Source organism: Rattus norvegicus, chromosome 2 (genome assembly GCF_036323735.1).
Source record: "Rattus norvegicus strain BN/NHsdMcwi chromosome 2, GRCr8, whole genome shotgun sequence".
Lineage (NCBI taxonomy): Eukaryota > Metazoa > Chordata > Mammalia > Rodentia > Muridae > Rattus > Rattus norvegicus.
The window spans coordinates 174,407,137-174,434,057 of NC_086020.1; the positions used below are offsets into that span (position 1 = coordinate 174,407,137).

At 38.2% G+C, this 26,921-nt stretch overlaps 1 protein-coding gene across 5 annotated transcripts in view; it reads left to right on the forward strand.

Annotated features, from left to right (window-relative positions):
• The window catches only part of Lrba (LPS responsive beige-like anchor protein), a 581,207-nt gene that overhangs the window by 487,807 nt on the left and 66,479 nt on the right, over positions 1 to 26,921 (forward strand). For all 5 annotated transcript variants that reach the window (XM_039102651.2, XM_039102649.2, XM_039102652.2 and 2 more), the window contains one exon: positions 23,792 to 23,959. In XM_039102651.2, the coding sequence (XP_038958579.1) occupies positions 23,792 to 23,959 (168 nt within the window). The remainder of the gene's footprint in view (positions 1 to 23,791; positions 23,960 to 26,921) is intronic.

The window sequence follows — 26,921 nt, forward strand, 5'->3', positions numbered from 1 at the left end:
AAAAACAAATTTACACAATATCTTTCTACAAATCCAGCACTACAAAGGATAATAAATGGTAAAGCCCAACATAAGGAGGCAAGCTATACCCTAGAAGAAGCAAGAAACTAATCGTCTTGGCAACAAAACAAAGAGAAGAAAAGCACACAAACATAACCTCACATCCAAATATGAATACGACAGGAAGCAATAATCACTATTCCTTAATATCTCTCAACATCAATGGCCTCAACTCCCCAGTAAAAAGACATAGATTAACAAACTGGATATGCAATGAGGACCCTGCATTCTGCTGCCTACCGGAAACACACCTCAGAGACAAAGACAGACACTACCTCAGAGTGAAAGGCTGGAAAACAACTTTCCAAGCAAATGGTCGGAAGAAGCAAGCTGGAGTAGCAATTCTAATATCAAATGAAATCAATTTTCAACTAAAAGTCATCAAAAAAGATAAGGAAGGACACTTCATATTCATCAAAGGAAAAATCCACCAAGATGAACTCTCAATCCTAAATATCTATGCCCCAAATACAAGGGCACCTACATACGTAAAAGAAACCTTACTAAAGCTCAAAACACACATTGCACCTCACACAATAATAGTAGGAGATTTCAACACCCCACTCTCATCAATGGACAGATCATGGAAACAGAAATTAAACAGAGACGTAGACAGACTAAGAGAAGTCATGAGCCAAATGGACTTAACAGATATTTATAGAACATTCTATCCTAAAGCAAAAGGATATACCTTCTTCTCAGCTCCTCATGGTACTTTCTCCAAAATTTACCATATAATTGGTCAAAAAACGGGCCTCAACAGGTACAGAAAGATAGAAATAATCCCATGCGTGCTATCAGACCACCACGGCCTAAAACTGGTCTTCAATAACAATAAGGGAAGAATGCCCACATATACGAACAATGCTCTACTCAATGATAACCTGGTCAAGGAAGAAATAAAGAAAGAAATTAAAGACTTTTTAGAATTTAATGAAAATGAAGGTACAACATACCCAGACTTATGGGACACAATGAAAGCTGTGCTAAGAGGAAAACTCATAGCGCTTAGTGCCTGCAGAAGGAAACAGGAAAGAGCATATGTCAGCAGCTTGACAGCACACCTAAAAGCTCTAGAACAAAAAGAAGCAAATACACCCAGGAGGAGTAGAAGGCAGGAAATAATCAAACTCAGAGCTGAAATCAACCAAGTAGAAACAAAAAGGACCATAGAAAGAATCAACAGAACCAAAAGTTGGTTCTTTGAGAAAATCAACAAGATAGATAAACCCTTAGCCAGACTAACGAGAGGACACAGAGAGTGTGTCCAAATTAACAAAATCAGAAATGAAAAGGGAGACATAACTACAGATTCAGAGGAAATTCAAAAAATCATCAGATCTTACTATAAAGGCCTATATTCAACAAAACTTGAAAATCTGCAGGAAATGGACAATTTCCTAGACAGATACCAGGTACCGAAGTTAAATCAGGAACAGATAAACCAGTTAAACAACCCCATAACTCCTAAGGAAATAGAAGCAGTCATTAAAGGTCTCCCAACCAAAAAGAGCCCAGGTCCAGACGGGTTTAGTGCAGAATTCTATCAGACCTTCATAGAAGACCTCATACCAATATTATCCAAACTATTCCACAAAATTGAAACAGATGGAGCACTCCCGAATTCCTTCTATGAAGCCACAATTACTCTTATACCTAAACCACACAAAGACCCAACACAGAAAGAGAACTTCAGACCAATTTCCCTTATGAATATCGACGCAAAAATACTCAATAAAATTCTGGCAAACCGAATCCAAGAGCACATCAAAACAATCATCCACCATGATCAAGTAGGCTTCATCCCAGGCATGCAGGGATGGTTTAATATATGGAAAACCATCAACGTGATCCATTATATAAACAAACTGAAAGATAAAAACCGCATGATCATTTCATTAGATGCTGAGAAAGCATTTGACAAAATTCAACACCCCTTCATGATAAAAGTCCTGGAAAGAATAGGAATTCAAGGCCCAGACCTAAACATAGCAAAAGCCTTATACAGCTTTACTATGAACGAACGAATGAACGAATAACTAACATTAAATTAAATGGAGAGAAACTTGAAGCAATCCCACTAAAATCAGGGGCTAGACAAGGCTGCCCACTCTCTCAACTTATTCAATATAGTTCTTGAAGTTCTAGCCAGAGCAATCAGACAACAAAAGGAGGTCAAGGGGATACAGATCGGAAGAGAAGAAGTCAAAATATCACTATTTGCAGATGATATGATAGTATATTTAAGTGATCCCAAAAGTTCTCCAGAGAATTACTAAAGCTGATAAACAACTTCAGCAAAGTGGCTGGGTATAAAATTAACTCAAATGAATCAGTAGCCTTCCTCTACACAAAAGAGAAACAAGCCGAGAAAGAAATTAGGGAAACGACACCCTTCATAATAGACCCAAATAATATAAAGTACCTCGGTGTGACTTTAACCAAGCAAGTAAAAGATTTGTACAATAAGAACTTCAAGACACTGAAGAAAGAAATTGAAGAAGACCTCAGAAGATGGAAAGATCTCCCATGCTCATGCTCATGGCAGGATTAATATAGTAAAAATGGCCATTTTACCAAAAGCGATCTACAAATTCAATGCAATCCCCATCAAAATACCAATCCAATTCTTCAAAGAGTTAGACAGAACAATTTGCAAATTCATCTGGAATAACAAAAAACCCAGGATAGCTAAAACTATCCTCAACAATAAAAGGACTTCAGGGGGAATCACTATCCCTGAACTCAAGCAGTATTACAGAGCAATAGTGATAAAAACTGCATGGTATTGATACAGAGACAGACAGATACACCAATGGAACAGAATTGAAGACCCAGAAATGAACCCACACACCTACGGTCACTTGATTTTTGACAAAGGAGCCAAAACCATCCAATGGAAAAAAGATAACATTTTCAGCAAATGGTGCTGGTTCAACTGGAGGTGAACATGTAGAAGAATGTAGGTCGATCCATGCCTATCACCCTGTACAAAGCTTAAGTCCAAGTGGATCAAGGACCTCCATATCAAACTAGACACACTCAAACTAATAGAAGAAAAACTAGGGAAGCATCTCAAACACATGGGCACTGGAAAAAATTTCCTGAACAAAACACCAATGGCTTATGCTCTAAGATCAAGAATCGACAAATGGGATCTCATAAAACTGCAAAGCTTCTGTAAGGCAAAGGACACTGTGGTTAGGACAAAACGGCAACCAACAGATTGGAAAAAGATCTTCACCAATCCTACAACAGATAGAGGCCTTATATCCAAAATATACAAAGAACTCAAGAAGTTAGACCGCAAGGAGACAAATAACCCTATTAAAAAATGGGGTTCAGAGCTAAACAAAGAATTCACAGCTGAGGAATGCCAAATGGATGAGAAACACCTAAAGAAATGTCCAACATCTTTAGTCATAAGGGAAATGCAAATCAAAACAACCCTGAGATTTCACCTCACACCAGTGAGAATGGCTAAGATCAAAAACTCAGGTGAGACAGCAAATGCTGGCGAGGATGCGAAGAAAGAGGAACACTCCTCCATTGTTAGTGGGGTTGCAGACTGGTAAAACCATTCTGGAAATCAGTCTGGAGGTTCCTCAGAAAATTGGACATTGAATTGCCTGAGGATCCAGCTATACCTCTCTTGGGCATATACCCAAAAGATGCCCCAACATATAAAAAAGACACGTGCTCCACTATGTTCATCGCAGCCTTATTTATAATAGCCAGAAGCTGGAAAGAACCCAGATGCCCTTCAACAGAGGAATGGATACAGAAAATGTGGTACATCTACACAATGGAATATTACTCAGCTATCAAAAACAATGACTTTATGAAATTCGTAGGCAAATGGTTGGAACTGGAAAATATCATCCTGAGTGAGCTAACCCAATCACAGAAAGACACACATGGTATGCACTCACTGATAAGTGGTATTAGCCCAAATGCTTGAATTACCCTAGATGCCTAGAACAAATGAAACTCAAGACGGATGATCAAAATGTGAATGCTTCACTCCTTCTTTAAAAGGGGAACAAGAATACCCTTGGCAGGGAAGAGAGAGGCAAAGATTGAAACAGAGACTGAAGGAACACCTTTAGAGCCTGCCCCACATGTGGCCCATACATATACAGCCACCCAATGAGACAAGATGGATGAAGCAAAGAAGTGCAGGCTGACAGGAGCCGGATGTAGATCGCTCCTGAGAGACACAGCCAGAATACAGCAAATATAGAGGCGAATGCCAGCAGCAAACCACTGAACTGAGAATAGGACCCCCGTTGCAGGAATCAGAGAAAGAACTGGAAGAGCTTGAAGGGGCTCGAGACCCCATATGTACAACAATACCAAGCAACCAGAGCTTCCAGGGACTAAGCCACTACCTAAAGACTATACATGGACTGACCTTGGACTCTGACCTCATAGGTAGCAATGAATATCTTAGTAAGAGCACCAGTGGAAGGGGAAGCCATGGGTCCTGCTAAGACTGAACCCCCAGTGAACTAGACTGTTGGGGGGAGGGCGGCAATGGGAGGAGGGTGGGGAGGGGAACATCTATAAGGAAGGGGAGGGGGGAGGGGGACGTTTGCCCGGAAACCAGGAAACGGAATAACACTCGAAATGTATATAAGAAATACTCACTTAATTTAAAAAAAAAAAAAAGTAAAAAAAGAAAGTTAAGGCAGAAGTGGCTCAAAGTGGAGCAGACATGAAACAAGCGCCTATGATGTAGTTTTAATGGGCAATCACTATGAAAAACTCAAGAAACTGTTAGCATCAGAATCTGCATGTAAGACTTAGAAAAAGGTTCCAGAGCTCTTTTTCCAAGTGCAGCCTTACCAGCACTCTTAAAGGTAGAGACAACATTGGAAGGGAAACACGGGCATCAGCACCCTGCAAGATGCTGGAGTGGGAGTCATTCAGAGAGTTGGACTCTGACATATTTTCCAGGTGATCAGTTTCTGTTTATACATTTCCCTTCACTCATGCTCTGTGTCTAAAAGGTCTAAACACTCTTAGTAAGGATAGACCTAAAATTCTACACAAGAACCTTTTATTATTTTGCAGCTCTTTTAATTTCTGAGCAATATAAAACAAAGGTCTTCACGCTACAAAATTAGTATAATTTACTAACCATATTATGTTTATGTGTTCAGATGATCTCAGCCAAAGTTCACCAAACTCTCAAAGTTGGCAGCATAGTTTCTAAATACTCGGTATACAGTAATTTACCTGGAGAAGGCATGTGGGCTATGTTCCTTATCCTATGCTCTCAGCTAAATTGTACTGGGACAGTTTTTAAAATATTTGCTGTATTAAAATCATGAATATCTGTGTGTATCTATGTGCAGATAATATGTCCATGAATGCAGGTGCCCACTAAGGCCAGAGGCCTCTGTGCCCCGCCGAGCTGGAGATCCCAGGTGGTTGTTAGCCACCTAACACATGTTAGGAATTGTACTTAGGTCCCTAAACACTGAGCAATCTCTCCATCCACATTTTTATCAGCTGATTTGATGGCACTTTTAAAAACCTGCTGCCAGTTGAGAAGTGAAGAAATACACTTCGTATGTGGTCTTCTAGTGACATCAGTCTCTAATTTCAGTACCTACCTTTGAGTCTGTTATTCAGTAAGTCTTCAAACATACACCATCACCTAGAGAGACTGTGTAAGAACTAGTGTTTAACTGATCTGACTGAAATGTTTGATTATTTATAATAATAAACAGGAGCTGGATTTCAATTCTCAGCTTCTGGGTCCCCAGCTCTTCCCTCCGTAGTCTGCACACCACCAGATATCTAAACATTTAAGAAAGTTTATTCTGTTTTCAGGCTGTGTGCCAGAGAAACCCAATACAATATACAAAAGGACATCTACCCTGCTAGAGTGAGCGAGAGGAAGAAGCCACTTAGATAATGCAGTAATGCTTTTGCAAGTATACATAAGAAGCTCTTTTTAGAATATGTTTCTTCTAAATTGCTTGACTTGAGCCATGTAAGTTAAACAGGATCTAGTTCTCAGTATTTTCCTCCTGTAGAGCTGTCTTTCCAGGAAGGATGATTAAGTGAAATATAAACATGGAGAAGAAAAGTAGACTGCTTTCCAAACATTTTAGTGATTTGTTTCTTAAATAAACAACTGATCACTGTTAGGGCTATTGAAGATAAAGTATTTCCCTAGATTGTTATATGATTAAAAGAGAATTTTGAGTATTATTTTATATTGATAGAGTCCGAATATGCACGCAGTGGCTCTAATGGTTACTGAGGTATAACTCTCTGCCTGGGCTGTGAGCTGTCCCTCTGTCCACACTCTCCACAAGGATGCTGTGATACATGCCATAAATACAAGATAGCCTCTACCTTGAAACAAATAAGAGTTTAATGGACAAGCTAGTTGCACTGTATAGTTTTTATCACTTTTAAAGAAGTGTGTGAGTTTTGCAGTCTTCATGTTTAAAAAACATTGCCGATGAGGACATTGTCTGAGTCTCTGATTACCTCCTCTTAAGGTAAGCTGTGAATTTAGGGTCCACAGCAGTAAGAACAAGGAAACCTGGAACTTGGCCTCTTAGGAGGAAGAGAGTTGTTAACTTCCCTAGTCCTTTGTAGCTGCGTTTGAAGGGCCCTCGGTTCCATGAGTTAATATGAACTCTTATGTAGCACACAATGGCCTTTTAAACTAATATATGACTTAATACTCAGTAAGTTTTAATATTAGTGTTTCTCAAATTACAGAAAATAGCCAATGAGTTTCTATTGATCATCTTAAATATATTTTAAATATATATGTTGCCTTTGTTAAGTAGTAAATTCAACATCGACATGAAGTTTATATCCTTCACAGAAAGAACGAATTAGCTAAAACACCAGGATAGACAGACACTCTTGCCTGCTTTTTATTGGAATGCCTTGCGAAAAGTGACTTAGGTATAAGCAAATTACTTCATTTTGATTCTCGATGCTGAGCTCCTAATGGCTTTTAAATTTATACAGTTTTTGTTTAGCTGTCAAAACATTTAATTATATCATGCCCAAAGGTGTAAAGCTGTCAAATAAATCCTAGTGTAGGCATAAACATTTACTAGGTTATTGTGCTACTACACCGTGGTTACTGGAAGGCTGGTGAACCTGTTTGGGGGAGGGGTGTTTGGAAGGACATTAACTCAGCAGGTACAGAACAACATTGGGCTGATGAATTGATGATTACTTGTAAAACAGCAGGTAGTAATGCCCCCAAGTCTTTGTAATTCCTCTCTCTCTCTCTCTCTCTCTCTCTCTCTCTCTCTCTCTCTCTCTCTCTCTCTCTCCCAATAAAATAAAGTCAAGGAGAGAGTGTAGCTGTCTTTTTGCGAAAATAGTATCCTTCCATCCCCTCTGCCTGGCTCTTTGTTTTGTGTTAAATATGAACATTCCCTCTGCCATCCTTCGCTTTCTCCTTACACGGTCTTCACTAGGGAAGAATGACTCCGGTGGCACTTGGGAACTACTCAGCAACTAATTACTATCAGTTTTGAGTTTCCTATGTATAAGACTTTTAAAGAGAAAAAAATTAAAGTTTTCTTTTTCCTCAGCAACTAACTGTCCTATATGTTTTATAAAGTTAGTTTTACAACATCTTTTGGACTGGGAGCGTTAGCACAACTAAGAATGTAGACTTCTCAAATGCAAAATTCACGGAGAGGTAAGGGAGTAAAGTAAATCAGTTCTACTTTGAAGCTTTTATTTTCCTCCCCTTTCAAAGTGAATGGGAAGGCCCTTGAGAGGCCCTTGAATGAAAGCTGCTTTTCATTAGTGCTACCAAATACCTACTTGAAAGAGTGGGGTTCTGACTGAACACCCACACAAGAGAAAGGGAAAGCTTCCTTTTCTCCTGCAGGACCATCAGCTAAATAGCTCTTGGCTTCTCTTCCCCAATCAGGTGGTTTCACATCAGAGTTAATTACTCCAGTCATTTATTCTAATCACCCTCCTCTTATGGCTAGCTGCATTCTGTCACGGGGTGGCATCTTTTGAAGCCAGTTAAGTTTGAAAACCACTGCAGGGTACTTGAGGCTCATTAGTGAGGCCTATCCATGCCTGGCTTTGGATTTGCTCCCTGATTAACTCTGCATCTCCCAGCCTAGCTCCCCTCCCACCCTCCCCCACCCCCACTCTTCAGTCCTTCTACAGGAATGTTTCAATTAACTCTTACCATGCTGTCTGTCTTTTCACCTACATGTTTAGGGGAAATGTAAGTGCTGTCTTTGCTACTCAGAGCCCTACTAGATCCTGGCATTATAGCATCATTCTTTGAGTGGGATCACACTGCCCTGTAGAGCTCCTACTAAGAAGAGTCATATTTTTTAACAACAAAGGAAGAAAATGGTGGTTTATGGATTAAACACATTTGAGTTCTTGATCCAGTTCGCCTAACTCAATAGTGGTTCCAACTCTGATTTTAAGCACTCTGGGTATTTTTCCAGGTGACTGGAAGTTGTGGGACTCAAAGCAGTTACTCATTTTTATCAGGTCTAGTAGTTTAATATAAAAGCAATTATCAGCTCTCATGTAAGAGATACTAGAGTCAGAAAAAAATGTTTGTTATGTCATTTCTAAAGATGGACGATAAGCATATCTATTGAATAGTTTGCTTGGCATAGTTATATGAACATATTTAGAATATTGTCCAAAAATTAACATATATGTCTAGATGGGTAAATGAAAATGTTTATCTAATACAAAAGAGACATGAGATTTTTTTTTATTCTTCCCATACAACAGTTTCATTTGAATTGGTTTGTGTCAAGATGAAATATAAAACTTTAAATCCATGAAATCACAGTTGTTAAAGTTATTAGTGTCTGTAAGATACTAATTATATCCACAGATAAGCAGAATGGGCCCTCTTTGTTAGCTCTCTTCTCCCCAACAGTTGTTTTGTTTAAGGAATTGCTGGTTTATCAAGAGACTTTTAAGCTTAGCAACCAACAGATGTCATTGGTATTGTCTGCCTTGATCTGAAAGGTGCTGGTTAATATGCAATAAAGATAATGAAAGAGGCTTGAGTATGAATTCTTTTTTTTTTTAAATATGAGACATTTATTTTAAAATATTCTCATAGACACATATTGAAAACTCTTTGGTTGTAACATCTATTAAAACAGTACTTATTTTAAATATTTTAATCTTTTTTTTTATTTCTATATTTTTTTTATTAACTTGAGTATTTCTTATATACATTTCAAGTGTTATTCCCTTTCCCAGTATCCGGGCAAACATCCCCCTCCCCCCTCCCCTTCCTTATGGGTGTTCCCCTCCTAACCCTCCCCCCATTGCCGCCCTCCCCCCACCAGTCTAGTTCACTGGGGGTTCAGTCTTAGCAGGACCCAGGGCTTCCCCTTCCACTGGTGCTCTTACTAGGATATGCATTGCTACCTATGAGGTCAGAGTCCAGGGTCAGTCCATGTATAGTCTTTGGGTAGGGGCTTAGTCCCTGGAAGCTCTGGTTGCTTGGCATTGTTGTACATATGGAGTCTCGAGCCCCTTCAAGCTCTTCCAGTTCTTTCTCTGACTCCTTCAACGGGGGTCCTATTCTCAGTTCAGTGGTTTGCTGCTGGCATTCGCCTCTGTATTTGCTGTATTCTGGCTGTGTCTCTTAGGAGCGATCTACATCAGGCTCCTGTCGGTCTGCACTTCTTTGCTTCATCCATCTTGTCTAATTGGGTGGCTGTATATGTATGGGCCACATGTGGGGCAGGCTCTGAATGGGTGTTCCTTCAGTCTCTGTTTTAATCTTTGCCTCTCTCTTCCCTGCCAAGGGTATTCTTGTTCCCCTTTTAAAGAAGGAGTGAAGCATTCACATTTTGATCATCCGTCTTGAGTTTCATTTGCTCTAGGCATCTAGGGTAATTCAAGCATTTGGGCTAATAGCCACTTATCAATGAGTGCATACCATGTATGTCTTTCTGTGATTGGGTTAGCTCATTGAGTATGAATTCTTACTCCATTCAGTAGGTATTTATCAAACGTCTATAACGATTCAGTTCCAAAAATTCAGACACATAGATCCGCATTCTAGCAAGGAAGACAGAAATGTAAACTGTAATACAAGATGTAAGTATTAGTTTTTAAAAGTCATGTGGCAGCGCAAATGCCTGTTTGAAAGAACAGCGAAACCTGTAAATATTGATTGGTGCACTTGTTATTCAGCAATATTCACTGCTAAGTTTCTAAATCATATATGAAAATAATTACAAATACTGCTTAGTATGAAATTACTTCAGAATTGTAAATTTTTCATAATGGGCTTTGGCATTTATTATTCTGCATCAAAATTAAAATCATTCAGCAGAATGTGGAGTAATGAGTAGAGTCAGACCTTGGGGGTGTGGGTTTCAGCTCTGACACTGACGACCTGTGTGACATCAGGCATTGTACTGAAGAATTCTTAGTTTCACTTGTAAAACAGCCTTTAAAAATGCAGTGCTTATCCTTAGGAGTGCTGTAATGATTAAATAAAATGTTCATCTAAGCTTTCCCATGAGGCGGGTACAGCCTAAGCACCCGTAGATGCTACACTGCTGTGCTTCCCTGCTGTTCCTTGGCCAGGCAGTGTGTCCACCCTAGCCCACCACAAGCTCATGCCCAAATGCTTTCTCCTTCCATAATATATACATGTGTCTAGAACCTTGGTCAAGTGTTTTCTTGATGTTATTTGCATCCACCTGTGGACGTTCTTTAAGAAAAATAATACCTTTAAAGATGATGTGTGTATGGAGTCCACTCTCGCTTTTCTCCATGTATCCATCCTACCTCAGTCTGATCATAGGGTTAACAAACTGCAGACATCTTCTTTGCAATGGCCGGTAAGAAGAGATTCATTTACTAGACCCGCCAGGCTAGCAGCATATCAAGTTGATAAAGTTCTGTCCTCATTTTCCTGTTCCTTACTTTAAGACTATAGTCCCTCCACACAGTCACTGAATTGTACTAAGAATGATCAAATGCTGTTCATTCATTCAATAGGCATTTATTAAGAACCTCCTGAATAATTAGATCTGTGATCACAGAATTGCAAGAATATGACACCTGCCCTTTGGGGCTATTTTAAGAAGTAGACAGACAGACATAGCTGTAACTAATTAGGGAACTAGGTTAAATGATAGTCATTAATTCCCAGTATTTGTAAGCACCTACTACATTTAAGTCATAGAGAACTGGGAATGCTATGTATACTATCCACTTTGAAGGGAATTTGTTGTTTAGTGAGAGAGATAGACAATAAATAAACTAAAATACACATATAACTTGCAGTAATACACATATCAATAAGTGTGATTTTATATTGTATGCCATAAATGGACAACCAGGACTACCATGAAAGTGTAAAAGTGTGTGTGTGTGTGTGTGTGTGTGTGTGTGTGTGTGTGTATGTGTTTGCAATTAAGACCCAAAGAGGAAATGCCTTGTTCTGTTTCTTGGTGAGGTTGGGAAAGACTGCTGAGAATAAGCCCTATCTTTGATCTTAATCTTAAGAATGAGTATGGCCAGGCATGTTGGCACATCTTTAACCCCAGCACTCAGTGGCAGAGACAGGCAGCATGGACTCTGAGAGTTGGAAGCCAGCCTAGTATATACTGTTAATTCTAGGACAGCCAGGCCTACATAACACGACTGTCTCAAAAAGGATGAATATGAAGTGTTATGTGAAGCTCAATGATAGCATATATGCTCAGTGTACTCAGTCCTTAGCACACCTTACACACACACACACACACACACACACACACACACACACACACAGAGGGGGAGAGAGAGGAGAGAGAGAGAATAAATGAACATGGGAAGGGCAACTAAAGCTACAAGAGATTGGTGAAGTCATGTGGCATATGAGCTGAAGTTGATTCTGATGTTAGAATGCAGTACTGAGAACGACATGGAGGCACACATGAACAGGTATGGCTGGAGCCAGATCATACCGAGAGTGTGAACTTTTACTTCTTTAAAGAAATAGTACCCAAAGGTGGTTCCTGGACCAGCAGCATGTAAATCTTCTGTTAACCTGTCATAAAGAAAAGTTCTTAGGCTCTGTCCTAATGTCCTGTAACAGAAACTCTAGGAATCTGGGTTTTAATATGATCCTTAGCTGATTCCAGTATTTAGTGAAATCCACTAGTTTAGGGATAGGAGAACCAATGCAAACTTTAAGGAAAGCCATGCCTGAATCATGTTTTTAGGATAATTAGTATACCAAAGAGACTGAATAGCGGAATTTTTAGAGAAAAGGTAAGATTTAGATATGTTTAGAATCGCTGGGTTGAGAAGTAATGAAGCATGGATCCAAACATAGTCACAGAGGAAAAGCAAGAGAGACGCATTCTGAAGATTACAGGAGGCTTATTTTTGATTGGATGTGGCTTTGAGAGGTGAGGGGAAGAAGTAAGGGTGACTCCTGCCACCTTTCCTACTTGGCTTGATTGGGTGACTCTGCATCATATACCAACTCTGAAATAACAAGCAAGAGAGGCTGCAAATGTTAAAGAAAAATACCTACTTCTGTTAATGTATACCCTCCAAAAAGAGAGAGAGGAGGGAAGGGAAGGGGAGGAAGAGAGGGAAGGAGGGAGGGAAGGAGGAAGAGGGGGGACAGAGGGAGAGGGAGGGAGAGGGAAATCTCACAATTTGGATCTGAAACTCAGCGGGAGGAATGATTCTCATTAGAGACATTGGATCCAGTCCCTTCTTACTGAAGTTAGGCAACAGCAGAGGGCTGGGACCAAGTCAGGAAACTCATGCTTAAAAGGCCAGGGGAGTCTAGAGAGAGGGTAACAAAAAAAGCTTTAATAACAGAAAGGAGATGAAGGACAGTGAGACCCCAGACCCATCCTGTAATCTTATTGTAGCAAAGACATTATCTTTCATGTACTGAGATCAGAAATCAAGAATTTGGCCAAGAGAAGGAGACAAATATCTAAAATAACATTTATTTAATTATTTCAAGACAAAGGCTGATTTCATAATGCCTTTGTATTCATGGATGTATACTATAATTAAGAGACATTATTAAGTTCCATTTTATTGATAATTCAGAGAATTGGATCCACAATTTTTTGCAGCTTAGAGGATCGAGTTATACATTCTAAGAATTACCTAGGAGTAGGCAGTGGTTAGCTCATCTTCCATCAAATATGATGTGCTTTTTCCTAGGGTAAATGAGAACATACAGGTTTCACATGGCTGACTTTCAGCAAAGATTCTGTCCCCAGTGCTGAGTTTATGGTCTGTGGGTACCTAACTATTGAGCTGGGCAGCCAATGTGTAAAGATCCTAACAGGGCCCTTTAAGGATGATAAGTCGGCAGTAGACGCTGGGCTTGAGTAGGTTTTGCTTTTTGTCTTTATTTAAAGAGGATGAAGAGAGTGCCATTTTTCACATGCTGCCACATTTCTCCTGAGATCTGTACAGCATGAAAGAACATACACTGCAGAACATTATGTCTGGCTCACTCCTGAAGATGTTAGATATCTGCTGTCATAGCTAAAGGTCTAGCTGTTCTTTACAGTGCTGAGAACTGCAGTGACCTTGAAACTGCATGGAAAATCACTTCATCTTCTAGGTTCTTGGTGCTTTATAAGGTTTAGCTTGTGGCTATGGGTTATTTGAATTATGTTTGTTTAGATTAATGTATGTTATATACAGAGCATTAAAGATATCACAGATTCTAAGATTTAAATATAAAATGATGCTTTAATATTAGTTTTGATTAAACATTAAAATTGAGTCACCTATGCCCACTAGAGAATGTAATATATATATATATATATATATAATTTAGTTTCCATATATTTCTGTTGGGTAGCACTGGTATAGTTTTGGTTGTTATTTTGTCACCCAGAATTCTTACTGGCTTAGAAACCAGTGTGATGTGACATGCCTATAGCTGTGTATTTTGTAGGCAAAGGGAAAAATTATGAGTTTGAAACCAGCCTGGACTGAACTGTGAAACCCTCACGGTGTCCAAAACAGCGAGGGTGTATGACTTGGACATCCTTCTATTGAGTATGGGCATATTTTTATTTTAATATTGAGATAATATATAGATTTCTGTTACACTTTTCAACCTTACATCCAAAATAAACACTTAGGATTAATTTCAATTCTGTAAATAATACAGACCTATAATGTAGTCTGATAAAGTGCTAGTATTTGCCAGGTTCTAGGCATTGAAAAAAGTCTAAAATACTAATAGTAACTTTAAAACTCAACTAATTTACCATACAGACTGCTTCTACTACAGTGTAGTTGGAATCCAACCCTGAAAGCCAGGCATCACTCCAAGATCCTGTCTTTCTCCTCACTAACACTCAGTTGTAAATAAATCCACCTCACATCTTTCTGAACCCTATCCTTTATTCTTCAGTCCCACCACCTGCCTGCTTCCCTGGTCGTCTCATACTTCCTTCTTTCTGTGTACTGGGGATTGAATCCAGAGTACCCAGCTTGTTAGTCAGTCACCCTGCCACCAAGCTTTATACTCACCTCCTGTTACTGTCTTTTTAAAAAATGTGTGTATGTGTGAGCCTCAGTGTATGTGCACTTGTGTGTGCAAGAGCCCATAGAAGTCAAAAGATGGCATCAGATTCCCCGGAATTAGAGTTTCAGGTGATTGTGTGCTGAACCTTGGTCCTCTGCGAGGTAACTGAGCACTCTTACTCACTGAGCCTCTCTCTGGCCCCTGTGCTGCTGTCTTACTCACTGAGCCTCTCTCTGGCCCCTGTGCTGCTGTCTTACTCACTGAGCCTCTCTCTGGCCCCTGTGCTGCTGTCTTACTCACTGAGCCTCTCTCTGGCCCCTGTGCTGCTGTCTTACTCACTGAGCCTCTCTCTGGCCCCTGTGCTGCTGTCTTACTCACTGAGCCTCTCTCTGGCCCCTGTGCTGCTGTCTTACTCACTGAGCCTCTCTCTGGCCCCTGTGCTGCTGTCTTGAAGAAGGTTCTTAGTTCCTCCCATCTGGGGTGTCACTCACATGGAACTCATTCACCTTCCTCCTTTCCTGCCAGAGGACACCTCATCTCAGAGCCCAGCACAGTGGGATCCACTAGCAGCACATGGTATACACTTGTTGAATAAATGGATAAGAGAGATATTAGTATTAAGAATTTCAGAATGAATGTCTTTCAATTCTACAGAATATACATAGCATGCACAAAGGAAATACAGATTTAATTTGGCTCTGGCCAAACTTAGCAATGTATTTTAAAAGTTCTTAAACGTGTGTGTGTGTGTGTGTGTGTGTGTGTGTGTGTGTGTGTGTGTGTGTGTGTGTGTGTGTGTGTTTCTTTATGGGCTATTCTTGGAGTAATTGCCAGTATAGGTTTATGGCCGTCAGCTGAGGGGACTCATTGGTGCCATGCAGCAAGCTCCTTGTTTTGTCTAGCATCCCTGTGGGATTAAACTGCATCTGGTAAGAAGTAGAGATTCTGGTCAAGTCATCTTCAAAGGCACGAGACTGCTAGGATTTATCAGATCTGTGCAGATTTGCAAATGGGAGAGATTAGTTTTTTATTTTGTTTTCCTTCCTTTTGTAACTGACTATAAAAGAAAACTTCCAGCAGCTTTTACACTAATACAGTCCTTGATTGTGGTTAAAAGGAAAGACACTCATTTTTATCATACATAACTAAATCAAGTGTTTTAGATTAGCATTTTAATTGCTTAGTTGTATATTTTTTATGACTAGTCTATTTTGGAGAGGATGTAAGCTATATACATATTTACAGTTATTTTCTAGGAGAACTTTACTAGTGTTTCTAGAGTTGGAACATTCAATGTGTATAGATTTTATTTTGATTTTTAATACAATTTTTGGTGTGTGTGTGTTTGTGTGTGTGTATCTGTGTCTCTGTGTGTGTCTGTGTGTGTAAGTATGTATGCCTCAATGTGGCACACATGTGGAGGCCAAAAGAAAATTTGTGGGATTTGGTTTTCTTCTTCAACAATGTGGGTTCTGAACAGGGAACTCAGGTTGTTAGGCTGGTGACAAATATTTTACTCGCTAAGCATCTCACCAGCCCCCTGTGCATACTTCAAATATTTCAATGTCTACAAGGAATAGTGCATTGTACTAGGTATTTGGAAGCTTTTGTATATCTGTGTGGGAAAGTTTACCCTGCGATACACTCAGAGGAAATCTTAGACCTTCATCTAAATGTAGGCCATTGTCCCATCTCAGTGAAGGTGAGCCTGCCTTCCATACAAGCATGTATCTTTTTCTTTATGCCCTTAAATCTTTTAGAGATAGTAAAAGTCCCATAACTCAGTTTACCTGTTTCTTAGATATATGGTTCTGCACTTAACTGACAGAATGGCTACATTCCAGGTACTTGTCATGAAATGTTATCTAAGAATCTACCATTCTAAACTTCCCTAAGAGAAATAAGGTCTATTTAGATCGTCTGGAATATGCAGCCTCTCTGTTTGTCTATACTTTAAATCTACTTGAGGATTAAGTAAGTTCCTCTATGAGTCACATACCTGGGCTCCATCATAATTGCCAAGGGAGGGATTTCTTATCTCAGAAATAGAAATAACTTATTTCAGGCCATCTGGTTTGTTTTTAAATTATGGTCATTTTTAACTTTTGTAATCGTTCAAGTTTCTCTCTATGTTGCCTGCTGCAAAGCTTACCACCAACTACAGGGCTCATCTCAGACAATTCTCAAAAAATGTCACAACATGGTTTTAATGGACATCTCTCTCCAACTTGTCCTTATTTTTGCAAGACCTTTAGCTCCTATTAAATTCCTGTGGCCACATATGCATTGTTGTAAGTTTTCTACACAGCAGCACACAATAGAACAGATAGGCAGACACACTCATTTCTCATCCATTGTTACCTAATTAGACAAAAATAAGAAAAATCTCTATATTTCTGTGTGTCATACTACAACTACTTTAACACATCTGTCTGTTACGAATTCTAGATGTTAGAATAAGAATGACCTGAGGTTGAAACGTTAATTAAATGTTTTAATGTTCTAGAGTTCTAAAGAAAATAGTTGGATAAAATGTCAGCATACAGGAGTATTTTAAACATTCAAAAAAATCTTTCTGAAAAGGAGGTAATTGTACATTTTTGCCTAATCCTTTTGATCTTGGTACACTGCAATCCAGACTTCAGTCGAGATTAAAACTATGAATTTCAAAGGAAACATGGCCTTCAGTGTGTAAAATATAGAACAGCTGGTTGACTAGTCCATTTAAAACTATACAGTAACAACTGTAGCAGAATGGTTCTCCTGGCAGAAGATGCATGGGTGCTTGATGGTTTTATCAAAATATGATACTAACTCACAGTCTCTTTAGCAATGATATGAACGTAGAAATGAACTCAAATCTCTCCTCTGTCCAGCAGTTCAAGGGCAGTTTAGCGTGGCTAGCTCTACCAGTGATTTCTCTATCCGCTCTGCTCGCTGAATGTCAGTGTCGTAACTAAATTTCATTTTTTAAACTGTCAAGTATAATTTTTATTTTTACTATTGCACAGTTTTTCCTTTTAATCTTTGTCCTCCTCGCCCCTCTTCTGTCTTCATGCTCTGTTGCTCTTACATGTCACATTTTTACACACTTTTTTCAAGCTCCCAAAGTTACACTTTCTGTGTGAGTAGTAATAAAGTTGCTTAACATTGTTTTATGTTTGTAGTATGGAGAACATCCAGATTCTGAAGCAGTTTGATGTTCTTGTAATCAGTTTCAGAAAAATGAAGCTAATGTTAGTGGATTGTAGTTGACTATTACAGTTTTATTGTTTCACCTATAAAGATAATTGTTGAGAAGGTAAAATTAATGTATTTTAAGAATGTAAGGATCGGCAGGTGTTTGTCACTTTTAACAAATCACATTTGGAAAACATACTTGTATTCTGAATTTACATTTGTCCAGTATAAAAAAGTTTATTTTTCTTTGACTTTTATTGTTTGAAAGCATTAACATACCATAGTTGCAAATTTCTCTTTTCATTAGATTAATTTCAAAGTAGACTCCTAAAATTTACCTAAAGTTAGCCAGACCTTCCAGATTCCAAGCCAGCACTTCAGGAGTTAACGTATCTATCTTATTAGAGCGGCAGGAAATCTGGCAACTATTGCAGGAACTGGACCTGATGGTGCACACAAACAATTTGTCAGTCTTCTTAAAGTGAATAGCCTTCCACAAAGTGGCTGCATTTGCTTTGTTTGAACAGGCTAAACTTTTCCTTTTTAGACTTTAAATCTTAGACGTGAAATGTGATCCACATATTCAATCAAAATCATTTAATTCAAAGCATATTTTGATTGGAACAAAGTTGACATGGAAAGAAACTTTAGAATAAAAAAGTTGAAAGAACTTTATATCATATATTTAGCAAGAAAATTTGAAACAGTTCTAATTAGGCTGAAAAAAACCAGCTTTCTTCAATGTAAATTACAAAGGTCATATATCAATGTTAAGGAAACATTACCACTAGTGTTTGAAATCCAGCACATGCAAATATAACAGGCTAGTTCCTGTGCATGCATGTGAGTGTGTGTGTGTGTGTGTGTACACTAAGAAGGCTTTTTATAAATCCAAGTTTACAATTTGGTTTATTACCTTCCTTCAAACATATCACTACATACACTCACTTCCATCCAAGTTCTTAACTAAGTTTAATTAAAGTTTAGGAAACTATTTTTTATTTTTCACTAAAACGTGATCATATGCCTTTTATAATTAAATATACACCAAATTAGAATTAGTGATTTTTACCTTTTCATTTGAAGCTAACAGGTATGATATTTTGTATTGTGGAACTGAATCAGGCCTCCTAGACACCTGGGAAGAAAAATAGCAGTGTTGACATGCAGAGGTGTGCTCTAGGAGGCGTGAGTGTGGAGGTGCAGAGGTGTGCTCTAGGAGGCGTGAGTGTGGACGTGCAGAGGTTTGGTTCTAGGTGGTGTGAACCTTTGGCCTTCTTTTTCACTTACTCTTCCTATGTTGCTGATGTCATCCTCCTTCTGAGAATCAAACTATATATATTTTTTCTATTTGTAGATGATTCTTGCTTGTTTTATTTGATGTTCATAAAATGTACTATTGTATGATAGCACTGAGTAGGAAGATTGTAGAGATAGTACCATGAGTTAGGGATTTATAAGCATGAAAACCACAAGTAACTATCAATCACAGCTCCTTTGTCATAAAAAAATATTTATAATTTCTTTTGTTAAATAAAATTGATTTTATTTATTTTACCCAATTTTCCTGTTAATAAAAGCTCATTTTTATAGGGAGTGGCTATAGTATTTCTAAAACATTTATAGATTAATAAAATTAGTGATAGATATCATTACAATTATTATTTTCAAATAGCTTAATATTTTGGAAAATAAGCCATTTCTATATGTTAGCAAATCATTTGACTTCACTCTACAATTTTATTTAACATTTTATAACAATAAGTCATTTCCTTCATGGGTTTTTTTTCCTAAGATTTTTTAATTGGACACAGATTTACATTTGCTAATATTATTTCTAACATTCATTTATGAATAATGTAGTTATCTTTATGATATATTAAAACTTTAATTTATTGATATTCTGTATAAGAACCAAGCAAATGAAACTTACTAATAAGGGTTTATATTTGACAACTATGTACTTTACTTTTTAGCATCTCACAAATGTTTTAGTCTCCGCCTAATAGATACCATTAAAAAACAGATATCAGTCCCCAGTTTGTCAAGGCTAGTATGAGTCCCGCTGGATTGGAGTGACAATTTGCGCAAAGCTTCATGTGGTAGTCTTTTCATAGTCTTACATGATCTTAACAATTGGATATTAGTCACTGCTTTACTTTATAATAACTCAGGATGAGTTGGATATTACTGTATCCTACTGGATACTTTTGTGGGTTTTCTTTTTTACACATTTTCATTGGAGCACACATTGGATGTGAGTGACATATCTACCCTGCTAGGGGAATGCTTACAATTGATTGGATGGGTTGGAGTTGCACCGAAAAAAAATGTTACTGTTCCCTAGCTGCGGACCTGATTTAACTCCAGCCTTAATGAAGACTGCCTGTCCTAAAGGCTTTGAAACCCCCCAAATGCTTACCATTCCACTGACATGGTATGCAAGGTGTGTGTGTGTGTGTGTGTGTGTGTGTGTGTGTGTGTGTGTGTGTGCAAGCGCGCGCACGTGCGCACATGCACACACACTGAAAATGTAGACCTATAATAAATCCAAAGTATTCCACTTTGATTTATTCTCTTTGTTCTTAATGGTCTCCTGCATATCCTCTCTTCTTCCCTCAAGTGTGCATTCTGTACACGTGTTTATCAGTGCACACTGTGTATCAGGCAGCTGTCATTCAGTGCTGTAAAAGGAGGTTAAAGTCCTGGGCTGACTTTGTACTGGAAGGATTCCAAAACTTCTTAGAAGGTCTCTCAGATCTATCACATTTCTGTTGGGCCCTACCTTTAAAAAAAAAAGGTAATATTTACTGTTTTAAAAATAATACTTGTTTATTAATGTGTCCATAGCTTCTTTGAATAAATTCTTCATTAATTCTGTGAATTATTGGTCAATCCTTAAGGACTGACTTGTGGGAGCATGAGGAGAGGCTGAACCTTGGCATGTGATGACTCTGCAGTATGCCCACTGCATAATAGCATACAATGTTTCTTTTGTGTTTTTTGTTTAAAATTCTGAAGCAGTATCAAGATATAAAGCATAGAGCATTAAAATCAAACGAACTTCACATTTCAAATGTGCATAAAGAAGTAATCAATCATTAGGAACCCTCAGCCCTTTGTTTGATGGCACAGAAAACAAAATTGCCCTAATTTGTAAAGCTTTAATATTATATTGAGAAAACTCATTTGTACATCTTCATTTTCTGAGCCTTCTGAATTTTATAGTCTCAAATCACAATGCCATGGACACTCAAGAGACTCCTGGCTGTTTTATCTTATTAAACAATTTTGAAATCATTAATTTTTAATTAGCTTAGATGCAGGTTTTTTATTGTTTCAATAGTGGGTATATATGAACTAAACGTTTTTTATTTAAACTACTGTTGAGAGTATTATTCACATAAATAAGTGTGTTCTTTCTCAGAATGCATGCTGTGAGCTTGCTTTGTGTAGTGATGCTATCTGGTAGACTTGCAGATCTTACACATTAATCCTACGGCAGGCAGGGCTTTTCATCAGCAAATTAGCTCCCAGTTTTGAACAACCAAAAAGGATGCACTCTTGAAGGTACATGGAAGTCCTTCCCTGATTGAAAGTTCTAATTAAGTGAATTGGAGAAAATTAACTGAAATTAGCTGTCAGAAAGTCACATTTAAATGAGTGATGAGCTAGTCTGGCAGTAAACATTTAAATGATATAAATTGCCATTTAAGTGTATGGTTTAATGTTTGTCATGCATTAATGTGACACGAGACTGCAGTGACAATCAAGCAGCTCGCTCTAATTTGAACATATTTAGGGCTTTTGTGTGGAGTGCACTGCACACAAATTAAGACAATTGCTGTTTTTATGTGTCACTTAAACATGCCCCTCCCTGTCCTCCCAAGGCCACAGTTAACGCAACTTACACTGGCAGTTTGAACTTTTAGATTTATTTTAAATTTATGTAATTAAAATAGGGATTTATTTGATTATTAAAGCCCTCTTATTATATTAAGTATAGCATGAAGAGTTTTGTGCTTTCTTACCATCTCTCTAGGAAAGTGGCAAATACAGTGAATTTTATAAAAGGTGTCTAAACAGTAACTTTGACAGGGAGAGCTAGCCAAATATTTTTAGGTCTTTTTCATTTCAGGTATATGTTAGAATCTGAGAATTGCCTAGAATTAGCATAGGGATATATTTAGAGAACAATTTATATTTGATACTATTGCGAGCCAGGTTAAATATTTTTAAAGAAAACATTGTATTTAGCTATAAACATCTTTCTTATTCACAGACACTAGTTTTAATAAGGCATTTTATACATATGTACCTATGAACTAATGTGTCTGTCATTTGTGGCAAGATGGCTTATACCTTATTTGAATTAGAAGTTAGTCATTTTGGAACTAAGAATTAAGAGATGTCAGTAATGGGGCATGTACAGGGCCCTAGATTCCATCTCCAGCACCAGAGAAGAAAAGGCCTAGCCAACTGCACCTTCAAACTTACAGACCTCTGATTAGGATACTAACCATACACTGCCAGAAACATGCACACAATCATACAGCTTTGATGCTAGAACCAGAGGGAGGCCTCAGAGGTAACCAGCTGTCTGAATAGCATTATCTCTTGGCAAACCTAAACCACTGATGTTGGAATAATTTTGTAGCATTACACAGCATAAAGAGGGATAGCTTGCTAACAAGTCTCCGGCCTTATATTCCTAACTTACTTAGTCCAACAAACGTTTACTGGCACCCACTGTATTTGGCACACAAGTGCTAATAAATGGGAAGAGAATGAATAGGAAGTGAATCTTGTGCCTAGCACTTCAAGTGAACATTTGACCATGTTCATTCATTATTTATTGAGCACTGTTAATAGCATAAAGTGTTTAGTTTGGTACTGACAAATAGAATAAAAGTCCAGTAGTTATAAGTCCCCACAAAATCTAATGTGTTACTATAAACACAATCAAAATAACTAAATAATTTGGTTGTAATTTCAGGACACAACATGCTTTAATTTGAGAAAAAAGTTAGCATCTTTAGTGAATAGAAAATGTTTAACTCCTTTGCATTTGCTTTCCCAAAGTAGTCCTTCACTCTATGACTTCCTTTCTTTGAAGCATGAATTGAGTGTCTGACAAGACCGATTTACAAATATGACCAAGATAAGCCCAGCCCCAGTCCCTATACCTTTCAATGCAGTGGGAAAATGCCAGGATTACTACAGCTCAGCATAATGAGGGCCAGGACTTTTCTCAAATACACAGCAGGACAAAGTCAGCTAGAAAACAGGATGTTAGGGGTTTGTATTTGGCTTTTACAGGACTGGGAATTGAATTCTTGGCCTCACACGTACAAGCACATACTCTACACTGAACTGCATTTGAGCTAAGGTGTTCTCCTGCCCTATCCTGTCACTTTCTTCTCCTTCCTTTACCCTTCTTCTTCCTTATCCACTTTCTTTCCCTCTTCCCCTTTCCCCTTTCCTCATTCTCTTCAGTGTCTGCGTAAGAGGGTGTGTGTGCATGTGTGCACGTGCGCGCCCCATAGAGCACTATCACATGTCTTCATTAATCACTCTTCACCTTAGCTTTTGAAACAGGCTCCTGCAGAATCTTACTGAATCAGGAGCTTGCAGATTGAGCTAAGCTGGCATGGAATGCTCCTGTCTCTGCTACTAGTTCTGATATTACAGACATATGTCACTACATCTGACTTTTAATGTAGGTCCGAGGGATTGTGCTCAGGTAGCCATAGACTGAGCCAAACTTCCTTGCATTGCTTTGGTTTTGTTCCTTTGGTTGGTCTTTCGACCAGGACTCGATGTGTTACTCAGCCTGGCTTAGAACTTAAGATCCCCCTGCCTCAGCTTCCCGAGTAGGATTACAGATGCCACCATACCTGGGTTTTCTGTTTTTGTTTGTTTGTTTGTTTTTTAAGTAAGTTTAGTGTTAGGTCTTACCGTTGTTCTAAATATCTATGTTTTAAAGATGGGATTCAGCATGATGATGAGACGTCTACTGTTTTTCAGGCCCTGGAGAGTGAATTTGTTTCCTGCCAGCTTCACCAATGGATTGATCTTATTTTTGGCTATAAACAACAAGGACCAGAGGCAGTGCGAGCCCTCAACGTGTTCTATTACCTAACCTATGAAGGAGCTGTCAGCCTGAACTCAATAACTGACCCCGTGCTGAGAGAGGTAAGTCCCTCTACTCTGAAGATCTCAGTATAGTCAGCCGCATGGTATCGATCTCATTCCCCTATCGTCCAAGTAACTGATAGAGACAGTGAAGCAAAGTGGGTAGACTAAAGCAGGATGAGCTGCCACTCTATCACCTAGTGGGGACTTGAGTCTGGAGCTTTTTCAAATTAGTACGACTTCACGTTAAATGAGAGTTTTTACAGTTTAATCTGTTAAGGGTTTCACACTTAGATTTTTAACTGTTATGGATTTAGAAGCTACTCACCTCATTTGAAATATTAAGAAAATAGTCATTTATTCACTATACGGTTGTGAGCATAAGTCAAAGTACAATAAAACATGTTTTGGTATAGTTCATTAGCACATGCACATTTATGCAGACGTTAACAGTGGGGTTCAAGTCTGACCTTGGCTGTCATTATTCAGTATTAAATAGTGATAAGGCTTGCTTTATCTTGTCAAGTTTTTTCTGATAAAACACTTAAAACAGGATCTTGGCAAATGCAGTGTTCACCCAAACTTCTGGAGAAATTTTGCTTTTTTAGTGTTTCTAATCTAGTTATATGCCCCCTAAATGTAGTAGCCTTGTGTGAAAAAAATAATACCATTGCACAGATACAAGCCCAAATAGCAATAAGGTTTTAGAGCAGATGGATACTGATTCATAGGACAGGTGTCTATTTTGAAGGGTATATTACTTATGATGTGTAATACATCCTGTTTTCACTGGGACCTGGTGCATTCCTGTTTAATTCTATTATCTAGTTATGTTGATCGTCCCTAAGTACATAGTGAAATAAATAAGCATATAATTACTCGACTTACATGCTAGATAAATATTATTACATAAACAAAAGCGCTGTGTATTGGATTCCTTTTGCCCTAAATTGTGCACAGTTAATTTCTGGTTTTCGTATTTTAAAAACTATGGAGACAATGAGCTGGGTCAGTTAACTCCTGTGCTTTCATTCTCCTACGTTGGTGAGTTGCACTGGAGACTGAGCCCAGGATTCCTCACGGTAAGCACATCTCTGCCTGTGTGCAGATTCCTCTGGAGCACCCTCTCTGGGGGAAGCTGCTGACTTGATGGTGCAAAGCATCGTGGAACCCTGTATGGCACTGAGGTTAAAGCAGCATGCAAGCATTACTATTGAAGAATGCATACCTTAATTCTCAGAATAGCACAGCAAAAATCAGGGTAGCCAGTATGTTCAGGGGGTAAGGGTGCCTGACTCAAAGCCTGGAACCAGAGAATGGTAGAAGCAGAGGATAAATCTCACAAGCTTTTCTCGGACCTCCACATAACATACATGTACTTATACATGTGTAAATAAAGACTCTTATATTTTTAAAGATTTATTTATATAGTTTATATATGTTTATGTGTGTATATATATATGAGTATATATATATGTATATGTATATATTTATATATATGAGTATGGATGCCTGCATGACAGAAGACGGTATCATCAGATCCCATTACAGATGGTTGTGAGCCAATTTGTTGCTGAGAACTGAACTCAGAACCTCTAGAAGAGTAACCAATGTTCTTAACCACTGAGCCATCCCTCTACCCTCCTTTCTATCTAATAGTATTTGCCATGTGCTACTTGGCTGTGTTATATGCCAGTGATTCTGCAACATTCAGCTTTTTCCTTTCTCACATTCCCTTGTAATAATTACCAATTTCCCTATATAATCAGCTTATATCTGAACTTACACTCTAGAATTCTAGAATTGATTTTTATATCCTTCGGTTGTACTTACCATACCATATTGCTTATGTTGCTATGTATAGTCTGTACAGTTTGAACTTTGAAGTTCATGCAGTTACTATAAACATGTAAAGTAAGATGCTTACCTTTAAAATCAGCTCTTGGTGTGTGAGATGATGTCACTAGCTTTGCCTGTCTTGTCATGAAATCCGATGCTTTAATTTATATCACAGTAAGGGCCTTATGTCCTCTTGAAGTGTGGCTAGTTATAGCTGAGGAACTGAATGTTAAGTAGGAGCATGTGACCAGCCATTCCATGTTGACAGCAGCATCTAGAGGAATGCCCTGTGCATCTTTGATCATAACCATGGTTTTGGATTAATTTCAGGACAAAAGATTAGAGAATGAGGCAACTGACTTGTCAGATCAGATCTTTTAAGCTGGACACATAACTTCAGACATTAGATGTATAATTGCAGACATTAGAGATACAATTGAATTACAAATGTAGGCTACATTACATACTTATTTTAACAGAACAAACACATTATAACTTTAGATGAAGTGTCTTGTAAATAATTGTATGTAAAATTTAGTATTGTTGCCACTTTTACGTGTGCACTTCAGTAGTGTTAAGATTCACAGAGAGCTAGGGGTGCAGTTCAGGGCACAGCATGTGTTACCACGTGCAGGGCTCCGGTCTCAATCTCCAGTGCAGAAAAAAAGAGAAAAATCATATTATTGTAAAACTATTGTCAGTGCCCATGTACAGAAAGCTTTGATAACCCAAGCTAGAGCCTCCTTTGCATTAAACAAACAGCAGCCGTCCTCTCCTCAGACCATGACAAGCCTGAGTCTGCATTCTCTTCATACAGACTTGATTGCTCTAGCAATCTGAGCAAGAACATAAAATATTTGTCCCTTATTGTCTGTTTATTCTACATAGCATAGTATCTTTATGTTTGATCCATCTTGTAGTTTCTGTAAGGTTTCCTTCCTCTTAAAGTTGAATAACATCTCCTTGAATATGTACACCATGTTTTCTTAGACTAGTATGACAACTAAGAGCTTTGGGTAGAACTTGCATACTATTCTTGAAATAAGAACATACCTTTTAATCCCTGAGCATGAAAATTATACACATTTAATTAAAAAAAACCTTTCTCCTCAGGTCTAAGGTAAAATTTTTAATGGCTTTGAGATATAATTTATATGTGATACAATTTATTTGTTGGGAGTAC